This window comes from Seriola aureovittata, chromosome 14 (genome assembly GCF_021018895.1).
Source record: "Seriola aureovittata isolate HTS-2021-v1 ecotype China chromosome 14, ASM2101889v1, whole genome shotgun sequence".
NCBI lineage: Eukaryota > Metazoa > Chordata > Actinopteri > Carangiformes > Carangidae > Seriola > Seriola aureovittata.
In genome coordinates, this window is record NC_079377.1 from 8,133,452 (window position 1) to 8,150,177 (window position 16,726).

The window sequence follows — 16,726 nt, forward strand, 5'->3', positions numbered from 1 at the left end:
ATAAAAACACATTAATCTCAACACGGCACTGTCTCCGCAGTATGATAAGGACTTGAAACAGATGTTCATTTGAAGCTTTGAGCTCAGTGCATGAAATAGATAAATTTCATAGATTATTAACTTGCTGATTTTTTTCTCTAATTCAAACCCTTTCTCCAGCCTTCCTCTAAATTAATGTAGAGTTGATTGATTTTGCTTTTTCAGAACATTTCCTCTTTTCATTAGTGATGTGTAAGTCCATCAGAATGACAATTCATTAGCCTGCATATTTAATGTTCCCATCTGAAAAATATGGAGTTCTGTTATGCAAGAAGCTGTAGGAGCGGTGCAAGATGATGACAAGGCAGGCAAGATGTTCAGATGAAGTACAGCTTTGAGAAGATTACTTGTCTTTTAGATCATCTTGCAACAACAATTTCTTTCCACTTGGCATGCTTTTAAATCAATGTAATATAAAATTCTGTAGCATTAGTCGACCCATTTATGTGAAGGTTAAATAAAAAGTTATCAAATTAACCTTAGTAATTCAATACACTTCTTGAGTTTGTGAGACCACTAAACACTTAACAATTTAACAACCAAACAATGATTGTTTGGTTGTTTGTCTCCTCCCAAACTACAAAAATTCACGTCGGCCTCAGCAAAGCTTAAAATGACCATCACATTTTTCAGCTTATGTAAATGTTCCTTGCTCTTTGAATATACAATATATATATATTGATGTGGGTCAATATTTACCTGGTCTCAACAATCTGATCTACAACATGACAATCAGATGTTCCTTCAGACCAGTACAGAGTGTGTATATGGTCAAATATAACATATAAGCTTCTACTGGGCCCAGAGAAACGTTCGGGTAAAAAAAACACTTTATGTCAAATCTGCTGTTTGGAGAAGCTTTGAAGCTGATGAAAGCTGACTTTTATTTTGACAGTTTTAGAGAAGCCTGAGATGGAAGAGTGGGACAAGGGAGAGAAATATTTCACTTTATATATCCTGTGGAACTAAAATATCCATCCATACTTTAATAACAAATATAACTAGTAAAAGCTTTAAACGTGAATGTGCACAATCAAATACAACTTAGGGGAGCACATACTTGACGGATGATCAATTTTTCCTCAGGGCCAAATAATCAAACCCTAACCTTTTTCAACCAAAACAATACATTTAATTTTGGGTCATCTGATTGTGCCCTTTTATTTAAAAAAAAATTAAATAAATAAATAAATAAAAAGAAAAAAGCCCAAACCAAAACAAAACAAAATATCTCAAATATGTACATGGCCCAGCAGATGGAGCTGTATAGTCTAACCTAATGAGAGTGATCATGTGCAAGAATGCGCCGTTTTGTCATGAGTCTAGGTATCAACCTAAACTTGGTTATTTTGACATTGCCATTCAATAAGTATTGCAGTTTGGTTGCCACTGTCCAAGGCTATACAGAAAAATGTGTGTTTTAGCAGTAGTACATTTGAGCTACCACTGTTTATTTTTGTTATCATTTACCTAGTGTGTTGAAACCTGAAGTTTCAATAAAGGTGTTAGACAGTTAAAAGCTGTATGAAGTGGAATTCTTAGAGCTGTTTTGAACAACAAAGAATAAAGAGGCATTATACTTCTATAGCTACTTGGCAGCTTAATTAACAGCTTATACGTTTCTGTGCCCTTACACAGTAGTGGATTTTTTTTAGTTTAAATATAAAAACCTTTACCTGCTGCCAAAGTACTGGCTCTTGCCTCACTTACACCTTAATTGATATGCTACAATATAATGTGTAATTTGATTATCATTAATAAATGAATCATGAACAAAAAGGGTATTCAAATGTGTATCCCTGCTACGACCAATTTGTCATCAACTCAAAAAGTGAGATTTTACTGATAAAACTGGTATAATGATGCCTTTTACATAAACATTAGGACCTAAAATTGTTTCCAAGAGTCTTTTGAAAGGGCTGAGATGAAAAACATCCTGGCTGTAAAGACTGAATGCCAATCAAAGCTGCAAAGAACAGAAAACCACCAAATCCTCCGTCTCTCACTCAGTTCACAAAACTGTGATAAATTATTGATTAGCATCAATTAGCAATGAGCTGGAGAGAAAAGATCTAATGACAAACAACCTACAAGTGGATTGGGTTTCTTACTTTGCGCTGGTTGATTATATTTGCTTTGTGAAAGAAAAAGGAGCAGAACCCATTTCCTGAGTGAGAAATCAGCTAAAACATTTTCAAATCAAACACAATAATCTTAAAACAGCATCTCAATGTTTCAGAATATTTACTTAATAAAATAATTTTGATCATTTTTTGGACAGTTTGCAGCAACACGTCTTTTTGCCTAAAAATGTAAAATATAAAACACACGGCCATAATCCTAAAGTTCAGTCCCTTACGACAGGGATGACCCAGAGTAACTAAAAGAATCACTGAAAAAGAACAGACAATCAGAAAATTATCTTAAACTGATGTAAAAACAGCTCACCTTGATTTGAGTAGGGCAGGTAGTGTTTGCAGGTATATGAGTAGTATCTCCACAGGCAGGCACTGTGTGTGATAGCTGCAGACCTGAGCACAGACAGTGGAAACCCCCAGCTGCTGGGCATGGTGGGCCAGCTCTACCCCTCTCTGCAGCACAGGGTTGAAGATGTGTGTGTAGAGTTGCCACTGCACTATAGCATTGCCTCGCAGGGTCAGGTGGCACACATGGCCAGCTATCTGCTGGCTCAGCTGCCAGTCCTCACCAAACACTAGTTCTTGATAGGCCTCCAGAGCATTCCACTTCCACAACATGTCCTCTGCCCCCCCTCCACTTGGCAGAATACCCTGGGAGCGGTAGCACAGACTGGTAGAAATGGATGAAGGCTCCCCTTGCTGCAGGGTTTCCTCCAGACCTGGCAGCTGACTGCTGTCCAGAGTGCAGATGTTACAGGAGGCCAGTTTGGCTTTCTCTGAGGGCTGACCCCCACCAAGCTGGTCTAGGATCAGTCGACCCAGGACACTGAGAACATGAGACTGGTAACTACGCAGACCGGGTGCTTGGAAGGCATGCAGCAGGGGTCCTACAACTGAGCGAGGGTCCATACAACAGCAGATTCCGACAGCCTGAACCCCAGCAAGTACCTGGAGAACAGCTGGTCCACTGGGAGAGAGGCGCTGTAAGAGCCGCAGACATTGGTGAGCACACGCAGCCAGGCAGCAGCAGCGCTCAGGGTAACGCACCGCATCACCCTCCATCCCGTCCTTGCCATCTCCATCCTCTTCAAAGGGGTTGCGCCTGGCTGCCTGCTTGAAAGCAGAGACAGGCAAACCCGACAGGTCTCTGTGGTGATGCAGGAAGTGTGAATATTCACAGCGACGATGACGGCGTCGGGCACACACGGACTGATGCAGCTGCTCTGACTTTGCCTTCTTGACAGCGCTGATGATCTTGAAGACCCCTGCAATGAGACCTCGTAGCCTCTCTGAAGCCTCACCTCCTACTTCAGAATCCCTCGCCCTGCCAAGCCCCTCCAGCCGCAGAACTGTGGCCTCAAACAGCTCCAGGCCGCGGTGCTGGACAAATTCATGGATGAGCTCGAGCGCCTGGCTAAAGAAAAAGGGGTTGGGTGTGGAAGCCTGCAGGCAACCCAGCAGCACTTGTAGTACTCCCTCTAGAAGCTCTGGCAGCAGTAGTGCCCTGTGGCGATAGCGAGAGAATGAAAAGTCATCCTGGACTTCCTGCAGGGTTTTCTTGGGCCGGGGAGCAAAAGGGTTAGTCTGTCTGTCCAAGCAGCTCCGGATTTTGAGGGTGGCTCGCAGCAGGTCTGTCAGGCTGCGTCTAAGGCTGTCTGGAAGGGTTTCACTCTGACTCACATCTACTGACATCAGGTGCAAGATGGTGCGTAGTAGCATCCGCTGGACCAGGGCGATGGGCTCTTCGGTCCAGCCTCCAGCAAGCTCTTCTGCCCCTGTTCCACCTCCACCCCCTCCCCCTGGACCACAGCAGTCACCAAACTCAGTTAGGATCTCAGTGAGAGTTGGTACAACACTGACCGCCAGGCCAGGGTTGTGGTTGATGCTCATGTCAAACTTACACACCTTCTCCAGTAGGGAGAGCAACACATGGCAGAGATCAAATGGTGAGTTTTCCATGCGGTTGAATATTGATATTGCAGCTGGGTCAGTCAGGGTTTCAGTGTCTACTATCTGTGACCCAGGGGCTCGGGGATGTGGGTATGGTGCACTCATGATTTCGGTAGTGGTGGTGCCTGTGGTGGATGTTAACTGTGAGGCCTCTGAACGATGATGCTGACAGCTTACCCTGATGGTGGAACCATGTGATCTTCGAGTCCTTGCACCGCCTGGGCCTGCGACAGCTTTGTCTTCAGAATTTGCTTCTGAATCTGAGGTAGAAACCTGGGACTTGCGAGCATCCTTCACAGAGTATCTCTGCGCTGTTCTGCGCGACCGCCTTGACTTCCAGGTGCCACTGCCGACACGGGACCTCTTCCCAGAGTTCTGTTCATCTGTCGCAGCTTTCTGTCCTGCTTTGAGAGGGATGGCCTTCACCTCCCGGCTAAGGAATACCTCCAGTAAGGACGGCAGGGTGAAATCTGTCCACACACAGAAACACATGTCTATCTTATTCTGGATGTACACACAGACATACAATACCAAGTGCACTTCTAGACATACATACACTGAGGTAATATTAGGTCCAACCATGTTAATGTCACATTTTAGGATTTGAGACTTAATGTTCCAATTTTTTTAAGCACTAGCCTGAAAAACATCAGATTTTTTAGTTCAAAAATACTTTTTTTTTTGAAGAATAATCTCAGAAACATAAAGCTCATCTACATGTCAGCAGCCATGGCCTGTTTGTTAAACATCTTCAGTGAGTATGAATTAATTAAAGTAAAAATGTCTCGGGTCCATGTTAGAGGGGATCAGCAGTCCTGTACTAAATGCCAGTGTCATCCTGAGGTCACAGGCCTCTACAACCACACGTCCTCTCCACTTGTGTTACTGCTCATATTTGTAAGACTAAGGTTTATCATACTGCAGTTGCTGGTTATGATTAAAACTGATTCGTCCATCTCAAAAGGAGCTCAACATACAGTTTGCAGTGTTAAGCAAATAAAACCAAACTATAAATAAAAATTAGTAATTTGATGAGAAAACAGACCCTGTTTACAGTCAAAAGCAATGTTCACACATTCCACTGCCTTCACATAAACCCACCAAACCTAGCGCTGAAAGACTGCCAGTAGCCGTCAGTGATAATGACACAAATATATAAAAAAGAAAGAAAGCTACAGAAATTTCTGACCCATGAAACACAGTCTGCATTTCAGTTCATCTGTACAAAGATATTACTGTTTGCACATCACAGAGAACTGTAAAGCATAGCTACTTTTACACGCATAAAATGAAGTATATAAATTGAAATCATTAGCTACAGATAAGGAATAAGAAGTGGTCACATGCCATCACAGCAGAGCAGTGTGAGGTATGTACTGTTAACATCAACCTTTACATGAACAAGTAGCAGAGTAAGTATTTGCGGGTACTGACCTGGGGCTTTTTCCTCCTGCACAGGAATCTTCCAGACCAGCGGCAGTAGAGACAGCAGCAGAGTGAGCAGCTCCTCTCGACAGGTCAGCTCCTGAGAGGACAAAAAAAAAAACACCCACAGAGAAGTTACCTGGAAATCCTCCCTGCCCCTCTCCCTTTGGTCACACTCTGATGTCACAACAGGACACTCCCACCAAGACACACTCTTGTCGATACTTAAAACAAAATTCCCTTCAGCGTTTCGCCACTTTCTACAAAGCGAAATCACACACTAACATTTGCTTTTTATCTGAATTTAATTATTTTCCAAAAAATGCTTTTCACCACAGGAGCTAGTCAGTTATTTACTTGTGTGCATTTAGTTAGCTAGTCTTCTGCGCAAGTGGGTCAGAGCAATGTAGCACCTACATGACAACTTTACTTCCAAGACCTAGGGGATCTCATGTCTAACCAGGGCATTCCTCACAGCAGAGAGAGAACCAACTCCTTCATGTGTTAATTAAAACAATCAACCTACTCCTTCATGTGTGAATTAAAAAATGATCAGCTTGCTGCCCGAGCAAGACCATCAAAACACACAGTATCTTTTTTTCACTGTATAATATGGCGTGTATTGACAGAGTGCATATCCTGGAATAAATCATTACATTTTGTTTAATCACTTTAATTACATGATCATTTAGATGTCCAAAGTATATTACATTCAGCTACTTCTTGTTTTTCTAATTATTCACATATAAGCAATGCCACTTAGGTTGTGCAGCTCCATTAATCATTGATCTATCAGCTCTGATACAGTGTAGAGGGAGAGAAAGTGAGAAGGTAATGGGTCCGTCACTTTTGCTGTTCATGTATAATCAATGGCTGCCGGAAATGATGACATTGACTTATGAGTTACTAATTGAGTGACTCACTAATTAAGTAGTCTTTTCACTAGATACTTTCTCTGGTTATTTACATGAATACTTTTACTTCTATTTAGTCATAGTTTTTGGATACTCTGACCAAGTGTGACTGTAAATTATACTGCTTTTTAGCTACTAGATGTAGCTAGGTATTTACCATTTGGATTATTCAGCTGACGACCCCTCTGTACCCAGAGATGACAGTAGCCTGACATTTAACACTTGGCCAGTTGAAAAAAAAAAAAATAAAGAAATGAAAAATCTCAAAAAGAAATCCCTGTTAGAGCAGACAGACATCTGGTGGCACAGGGAGGGAGTATTTAACACCATGATGGAACAAAACCAATGCAAAATAAATTTTCTACTAAATTCAAACATGTTTTGCAAGGCACGTGCCTGTCTAAATAAACAAATGTTCATGAAGTGCCAGACCCTGACTGTCACTACAGGCTTGACTCCATTCAGGCCACAACTGACGCACATAGCCGACACACACAGCTGGAGCTTGTGATAACGCACATGCACATGAATGCATTAAATTTCTGTAGTGAAAGCTCCTATTAAAAGAGAAAATATACCAAGTATGTGTGAAATTAGCAGTATGAGGCCATGGGGACACTGACACACAGGGTCACATTCATAATATTATAATATTTCATCCCGTAATGCATTTGTTACTCCAAGTCAGAGCATTATGACTACTATGTCCTTAAAGGACACTGAAAATGACTGAGCTCAGGATCACATCTGGAGCCTTTTTAAAAACAGATTGGTAATTACATTTTATTAAAAGACAAACCATGACTGATTGGTTTCTTGTCCAAATCCCGTTCTTATTTTACCAGTCTATCTCAATGATCCTGACACACTGTAGAACTTTGAATTTTGTGGGTATTTAGCTTGTTTATCCACTGATGTTGCACTTTCTCTAAAGCTCATTTCAGATGATTAGCATCAAACCACTTAACACCTCATAAAATCATTAGAGAGTTTCATGTCGCTTGACTCCTGAGTCATCAACAGCAACAAATCTGACGAAGGGAAACGGTGAAGAAAGAGGACAAACCCTGACACTCAGAGGTCATATTGTTTTCAACTATGTGCTGGTTTCACACTGACCTTTTATGTGGAGCACTCGACTTGTCATGTGAAAGCCCCATCAATCACTCTGGATAAGAGCATCTCTGAACTTGTTACTTGACCCCAAAAAACACGCACAGATCAGATCAATACATAAACACACTGAGTGTGCTGCAGCATGGGCTCTGCCTGTGAAGTCTGCAGACCAGTTTATCAGTGTGTAGGCAGAGGAAACACTGGGCTCAGTGAGAGCCCAACAGAGTGCTTACAGGTGGATACCTTTGCCCTTCATGGTACAATATTGTCCACACCATATCTGTAACATCCATTTTGAAATAGATTAGCACTATACACATATTTTGTGTATTGGATGATAAAAATACAATAAAAACATACACAAAAAATTATACGTCAACTGTTCTACATGGATCTGATTATCAGCATCAACATCTTGCATGCATCAGCAGCAGCTGAACTTTCTGCAATCAGTCAGACAATAAAACAACATGTGGGCACCGCAGAGCTCATTTCCTCCTAGATACAGCCACTCTACAAATTGTAGTAACAGAAACCATATAGACAACATTGGCCATGTGGTGGTGTAATAAATGGGTAAAATGCTTTAGAGTGTCTGGAAACGAAAATGGGCATTCAGTTTCTCATGTCCGAGTTCAGGTGGAAATGTAAGCATCTCCTCAAGTGAAAAAAAATTAATAACGATGGAACAGTGGGAATTTAAAACTTAAAATATACAATATGTCTGTACATGAAATTATACAGCATCTTTTTATTGCATAACCTATTTTCCACCACGGAGTTTTATTGCACTGTGGTCATTAAATACCCCTTTAATCTTACCAGCTACTGTCAGTCTAATGTTTGCATAATCTTTGTTGCTTTTAGATGTGTTCATTACACTGTATCTGTACAAACTCTATAATTTCCTTTTGATAAGCAGAGATTAGTTGCAACAGAGGTCACTGAGGCTTATGTGCAGAAATTTGAATTTGTCATGCAGATATTGAACAACTGAATGAAAAAAGTTTAATACATTTAATACACTAAAAGCAGCAGCCAACAGTTCATTGGGAATATTACTGAATTCAGCTACAGTATAAGCACTTGTAATTTCAAACCCGCAGGATTTCAGTTCTCTATGAGAGCAACACGTCGGGTTACCTCTTCCTTCTGCAATGGGGATCTTTTTGTGTTGAAATCACAACAGCTGCAGTTGCCCTCACTGTAGTTTATGATACGTTTATTTGTGAGATTATTTGTTGCTGAAATGTTATAGAAATGGAAACCCACATACTCTTCAACCTTCGCTGCTCGTACCACAGTTTAAATACACAGTCAAGTCAACAGATTGGATGTATGAGCTTAGCTTTTCCTTACCTGGTCAATGATTGAGTCCAGGGTGCTGAGCAACAGGAAGCCCCGTCCCCTGACCAGGTACTCCCCCAGTGCCACCATGTGACTCTCCTCTTCATCTTCCTCCCGCGCCTCCGCTCTCTGGGCCACTGCGCTGCATAGTTGATGTACATCAGTCAGGAACTCCCTCGCCAGTGTGTTACTGGCCCCACTCATGTCTGAGCTACAAGAAAAGACGTAAACACGATGAAATTGTGGCAGAATCAAATTTTCTGTACATCAGTACAGACACTCAAAATACTTTGTAGGATTTTGAGGTTGTCCTTCACAAGAAGAAATCAAAACAATAGGTTCATTTTTGCATAGCTGTATGATTTTTAATTTTATACTCTAAATAAAAGTCATGAAATTGTTTTCGTAGACTTTAATGGGCATACTGCCCCTTTAAAAATATCAGGCAAAGCAACACACCTTGTTTGTAGCGTGATTCTGATTTAACTCTTAACAGAGACATTCCTTGGCAGTGAAAGGAAACCTAAACAGATTTGTGTACAGTAGAGAAGAACTAAGACTTCATCTCTTAGTCTCAAATAAACACTGTACTCACACTTCTGCTCTGATACTGTAAAGCATATCAAGAATTTGGAAGTAGCAGATACAGATATAGGCCACCTCTTGCTTTGTCGACACAGTTTTTGTGCTCACTCTCAAAGTCTGCTGAGATGGCACTGTAATGGTCTAAAATGAATTACCGCCATAAAAGCAAAGAAAATAATTTGAAGAAAAAATAGTTTGTCAGGGATTTAATCTGTAGATGACAGTGCAGGAAAACAGTGGTCTAATCATCCTGTTAGGGTCACATCGATGGAAACGCCTACATACTGACCTGAAGTGTGGTGAAATGAAAAAAAGGTCAGTTCCCTCAAAGCTGAACACATTGTGAATCAGGTTGTTCCAACAACATCCATCTCAATAAGCAAAGACTATTGGTCTGGTCATGCATGTTAACGGTCAAACCTTGAAATCTAGACTCATGTAGCTTGAAGAGAAGTCAGAAAACTGACTTATGCTACGAAGATTATTCATAGTGCGCCTCCAAGCTAGCATCCTTATGTCTGCCACAGCCACATTTTCCTCTAAAAGTCACTATAACAATAAGCTGTAGCTCTCAACAGGAGACATACTTCACACATCTCTCCAGTAATCGTTGAAGACACAAACACCATTTACAGGACAATCCCAATTACACAGCTCAAAGTGAATTTGTCAATATTCATGCCCTAAGGACGGAGCCATTACTAATTCCACCAGACTGTAACCAAATAATTTAGTGTTCACTTTTACATGTTTACATTTCCGCAGTTTAGGTTCTGCTCTGGTCCAAACTGATTCTGAATGATAACGCAAGAAGACGGCGAAAAGTACTGAGATAATAATTTCTACGGCAGGAATCTCCACTTAAAAAGAACAAAAATTAATTTCGGACATTCGCCTCTATAACATATGATCATTATCATCTTACCGAATGTTACTGGCCCAAACAGATTCCTTCCAGTCATCTTGTGTTTGCTCCAAGCCTGACTGCAGCTCCGCTGGCTGTATCTGCATACCTCCTCACACGACTGCTGACTGAATTTTCTGTTCTGCAGCACAAATTCCATTAAATTGGAATTTCAAATGGAAGCTTTCCAGATTCGCAGCAGATCAGCGTATCACATGAAAGCATGTGATGTCACATGGCGAGGGGACTGGCCTTGGGACTACTGGCAAGGCCCCAGGGCCCTGTGCGAGACCTCTGCGATCAACCATCATTCACAGAAACTGCCTTTGTACTCTCCACTACAACAACTGTTTTGGGAATTTTATTTTAATGAACTTGTATGGCCATGAATTCCAAACACACAATGATTTATTTGAACTCTATTGTTTTATTATTCCTAATTCTATTCTTGTCTCTTATCAACATTGCAAGGTTTCCAAAACCACTAAATCTGTCAATATTAATTGCGTAAAAATGTGTACAAAATTATTCACAAACCATGTTATTCTTGCATTTGATGTTACTTCTTTTATTCATTGTAGTTCTATTCTTGGTTCTAATTGAGACCACAAGGTTTCCAAAAAATAATTGGCTAAAAACGTTATTCTAAATGGCATTTTCCAGGACATTTTTACTACAGTCAGAACTGAATTCTACTTTTGTTAAGGAGTCAGTGAGTTTTCTATGACAATGATACATAGGAGGTGATTTTAGTATTGAAACAGAGCAGTAAGATATGCCTCACTTAAATGTGACGTGCCACTAGAAAGTAAATATGTCAGGAGAGCCAGACTTTAAATGTATGGATGGAAATTACAATGGACAATTATAGAATGGAGACGATAACAGCATTTTTCAATCACAATTTGTTTCACACTGGGATAATCTGATTAAGTATGTAACACCCCATAGGCCTGATTTTATTTTCACCAATCAATGATTATGTTGTAGAAGGTGGAGCTCACACATTGTGTTGTAAAGAAAAGATCACTCCCTACCTGTATATAGTTTTTGTTTTCTTTTGTGTATCGGTATACCTTTGATACGTACTATTTTGAGACTTATCGTAAAAATGAATGTATGATACATACACATAGTATCCCATATGTATAGGGGCGCTCCTGTGGCTTGCTGCAGTGGCCATAGGTTCAAGTCCGACCCATGGCCCTCTGCTGCATGTCATCCTCTCTCTCTCTCTCTCCAACTTTCCTGTCACTCTCTCACTGTCCCTATCTGAATAAAGGCAAAAAATAACTTAAAAAAACAGCCCTTATGTATAAAGCTGCACATTGTACCCCTTCAACATATCTGTGAACACACCAAAGGCACCTGACACACCTGCACTGAATTTTGTCCAATGTAATACATACTTTGCACACTAATGTTATATTATATTTTCCCATTGTAAAGACATTCTTACTAATATCCAGGTATTTCAAAAATTTGAGCCATATTGACCTGACCCAGGTTATGCCGAATGGTCTTCTGAAATATCTAGTATTTAGTGACACTTTGTAACCTTAGTTAAAAATCAGGTTCACCGTGCTAATTCAGCTTTAGTCAGAGTACAACATGTCTGTCTACTGAATGGAGTCTATTTAGGTCACAAGTCACTGTCAAACAGGTCAGATGCATATCTAAACGCTTTGACATGCTATCAGGGAGTCTGTCTACATCCCCACAAAACTAGCACAAGCTCACAATTGTTTTTTATCTCGCTAATATATAAAGTATGTTGCTGTATTGTAATGAGGGTGATAAGGATGAACAGAAAAGGAAATTCAACTAAATTCTTATACCGGTGAATAAGTGACTTCACCATATCTGAATTTACATCAATGTGATCAGAAATCAGGATTGACTTATTAATAAGTAGTAACTACTGTAATTTAAAGTAAAGCTAGTGTGTGTATCCAAGACACACTTGTAGTACAAGCCCAAACCAACAGATAAGCTTCGATCAAACTACCCATACTTCATCTTCACTGTTATTACAGTTGATAAGCTCAGGGCTAGGAGAAATGTACAGTATTATCTAACTATATTATCAAATTAGATACAATAAAAACCTTTCCCACAGGTAATAAAACTCATGACACCACCCATGCTACTGATTGCACTGGTCATCTGTCAGCTCAATATCTACCTATCTATCTTTCAGAAAGTAGTACAGCACCTTATATAGGGGGTTATCTAATAATTACGAAAGTCCCTCGTCCAGCTACCGCCACAAAGAGAATCCAAGTTTGTGGGAAATACTGGGAGTGTTACCTCCAGCTGCCACCTTCAAAATTTGCAGTTTACCTCATTAATGTTATCAGGTTCCCTTCTGGCATCAGGTTCGGAAATACTGACAAATACGTGCTTTTGTTTTTCGCTTTGACACCAAATCCTCTGCCATTGTCTTGTCGGTCAACTCTCCTCTCATCACGCGAGACTCCACTGCGGCACGGAGCAGACACTTTCAGGCTATAATTGTAGCCTCTGACTAAGTATTGATAACTAGTATATTAGTTTTTTATTTGGTTATTATTACTTTTTTTTTTTTTTTTTTGCTTCACGGAGGATCTCAATTTTGGCACCAGTCTGGTTAAAGGGGCCCAGCCAGAAATTTGTTTGTTTTTTATCATTTTCCCCCTACACATTTCCTGATGGGGCATTTTTCAACATTTTCATAAAATTCCTCAGGAAATGATGTATAGATCTTAAAGTAAAAAAATAAAATAAAAATCTGACATATTAAGGAGGTAGAGATTTGAACATAGAATAATAATCTGTATCTGACAGATATAGGATTGTTTGGCTTTGGTGGAGAAATGAACTCTACTGACTTCTGTTCTAGTTTCATCTACTTTCTTTACCAGCTTTGTGCCATCATCCTCCCAGTTGTGTTATCTTAACCACGAGACAGCGATAAGAGCCCTAGTCCACATGTACACAGGTATTTTTTTAAAACATAACTTTTTCTATGCGTTTTGGCCTTTCATCCACATGTGAAGTGTGATTTAGGTCACTGAAAACTGGCCTTTTGCAAGACTCCTTCCAGGGTGAAGACAGAGTTGTGCTCCATTATCTCCTTTCTTTACATGAGAGTTTTTTTTTTTTTTTTTTATAAATAGAGCTCTTGCGGACGAGGAGGAGGACAAAGGAGGAAAACCCCTATTTTAATAAATACCCATGTATGTGTGGACCAGGCCTTACTGAACAACAATAATGATTTCCATGATATCCTCTTGCAAAAAGGCATCTCTTTTCAGCAGAACTCAAATTCTGTGTTTCCCCTCTGGCAAACTATTGTGATGTTCTTCACTCTATCTGAGTTATATATTCAGTAGAGGCTTTACTCAGCTCAGTCCCTTTTGGTGAGGGACAAAAGCGTTCATTAGAGAATAAAGTACACTTTCAGCAAGGGTAACATTCAAATATTGCCTGGGCAGAGTTCAAACCCTGCAGTGTCTTTCATTGGGATTCTTGTGCATCCATGAGCTGTAATGGCACCCAGGCAGTTAGGTTTATCAACATGATTAACTGCATCAATATACTATGTTTGTTTCTACTGCAAACAATACGGGATTAAGGGTGCGCACACACCAGATGTATATTTGGAGTGATTTTACTCACTGTGGAGTGCCAACTCCTTTAGTGTGGTTTGTCTAATCAATTCAAATCTGTCACTCAGAACTCCACAGACCTGTGATGGACATTTGTAAATGGAAACTGAATACATTATATACATCAATATATTAATATGATTTTTGATTGTGGGCTCTGATTGACACCAAATGAAGCTCTTAGATTAACACAGGCTTCTGAGATTGATGTAAGTTCTGTTCAGATAATATCAACAAATCAATACTGCTTTTAAAGGTTTTACACAACACTGTAATTCATATTTATAAGACGCAATGCTAGGCTGAACCGTGTTCATGTTGCTCCATCATTACCATCACTCGCAGCCTCTTCATCTTAAAAGGTATCCCAACACTCACTTACAAACTGGCAATTTCAAACACACTAAACACAAATATGTTTGCAAATCTACAATTTAAAAATAAAAAATACCGGGATAGCCGAACCATAGGAGTTTACATAAGTAAAATGACAAACATTTTGTTAAAAACCCATTGTAGTCCAATTCCTACTACATCTGTTTGCTAAGGGCTTAATTATTTCAGATAAAAGCAGACATTTTAACCAAAACCTCATTGAAACTAATCACTTTTCAGCTGAGGGAACACATGGCTCATGAATGCTAATGTACTCGCTTGGTAGCGTGTTTGTGTGTGTGTGTGTGTGTGTGTGTGTGTGTGTGTGTGAGAGAGTGACTTATTTACACTGAACAGAACACAAACAAGAGGTACTTGAGGTGCCTAATGTCCCACGATTTTCCTCATCAGTATGTAAATCTATGCAGCAAGGTACACCAAAAGCTAATGCACTATGATTACATAATGTCTGCAAACTCCATTATAGTGGTGGGACATAAAAATGATGAACATAAATCTCCCACTTACTTTTCTTTGGTTAAGACTAAAGCAACTGCGGTTACTGCACCTAGTTCATGTCACATTAGTCTCGCATTAGCCTCGCATATCCATTCAGGCTTATGTTTCCAGTGTTTGTCCCGATAAAGGTTTAAAAATTGACCAGTATTCTTTAATTATATTTCATTTACATCATCACGAATTTGAAATGGAACGTTATTCATTGTACTCTTTGCCCACTATACCTCTAATCACGCTCTGTTTTGTCATTGAGGTGTTGATTTAACACAATGTACTTTTTTGTGAAGCTGCTATATTGGAGTTCATTATATACACCAAAGTTTTACCCACCCTCGGTGAGACAAAATATCCATTACAGAACATTTAAGAAGTTCAAATAATAATGAGACCTACCAGAACTTCAGTGCATCTTTGGTGGTGTTGTTGGGGTGATGCTGCACATAGTGGAAGAGACAGAGAAAATTCTCCAGACTCTGAAGGCTGACCTGATAAGAGAGACAGACACGGGAGTAGCAACATGAATCAAACCCTGTTCATTACTTAGTCACATGAAGACGAATGCACTACACAAAAACATTAGCCTTTCATCTGATGACCTATTATAACATTACTGTCAATGATTTTACGTTTTATAATAGTTATACATGATGGTACAGTCAATTACAAAGTGATGTAACAGCCACTAATGTCATTACATGGAACTATTGCTCCCATATTGATTTATCAGATTAGATATAGTGCTGGAAGTCTGTGTATTTTATTTCTCCCGTCTAGCCTCTTAATAAAGCACTGTAACCAGAAAAGCACACATTTATACTTCATACATATCAGAAATTAAAAGGACAAAAATAATTCAGTCTCCAAAACCACAAATTTTCTTTTAAGGATTATACTTTATCTCTGAACAAACTCTCTAAATTAATTTTCAAAGTAAAGCCTCATTACTTGGGACAATAGTCTGGTGGACAGCACAAATTCAAAATCACAATCAGCAGTAAAAGAAAAGTCATGGAGAAGCTCTGAATCTGGGAAATCAAAGGTCATATAAAGATGAAATCAGCTTTGTCACAGTGCTGCGGTCAGAGCCAGACCGCAGAGCCAGACCTTCTCACTACCACAGTTGGCAAAACAATTGGGACTTTCTTAACGGTAGTGTGACAGGCCACCTGACCGCTTTTAACTGCATTACGGGTTCCAGGGTAGTGTGTTAATACCTTCCCGGCAGACGTGTGTGATCTTCTGAGACAGCATCCTGCCGTCCCTTACACCACACCAGAGCTAGCTTTACGCCTCTGCTAATCTGACATCACTGACTGGATTTATTCAGGCAACACTGATCCCTGACTGATGTGGCTGCGCTGAGTGTCTAGGTCACAAAGCGAAAGAATAGATACCACACACTGCCAATCACATTACACACAGTCTGACCTGCGATGGCACTGATGGGCAAGGATATCGATATGGGGGGCAACAAAAATTATCAATACATAAAGTTCACTGAAATAAGAGGAATATATCACTTTATTATAAAGGGATGCCTTCAGCAGTGTAGTCTGTGGGTTCACTATACATCTGTAAATACATAAATCTTTGAAACAGAGGCAATTTCATTTAAGGTGTCGTTCCTGAATTTAACTAACTTGGTCCAGTATCTTAAGGATAAGATGATCTGCGAGCTGAGATCATCTTATCCTTAAGATCGTTTTTGGAAACGGGTCCTGTTTGCTCAATATTAAAAACTTTCCATGAAACTGTCCGTGAAAA

The 16,726-nt window shown here is 39.9% G+C and overlaps 1 protein-coding gene across 3 annotated transcripts in view; it reads right to left on the reverse strand.

Moving 5' to 3' along the window:
• The window catches only part of lyst (lysosomal trafficking regulator), a 57,918-nt gene that overhangs the window by 31,882 nt on the left and 9,310 nt on the right, over positions 1-16,726 (reverse strand). For all 3 annotated transcript variants that reach the window (XM_056394957.1, XM_056394956.1, XM_056394955.1), the window contains exons 2-5: positions 15,356-15,447; positions 8,942-9,140; positions 5,562-5,652; positions 2,488-4,597 (exon numbers count right to left, since the gene is read on the reverse strand). In XM_056394957.1, coding sequence (XP_056250932.1) covers positions 2,488-4,597; positions 5,562-5,652; positions 8,942-9,140; positions 15,356-15,447 — 2,492 coding nt within the window. The remainder of the gene's footprint in view (positions 1-2,487; positions 4,598-5,561; positions 5,653-8,941; positions 9,141-15,355; positions 15,448-16,726) is intronic.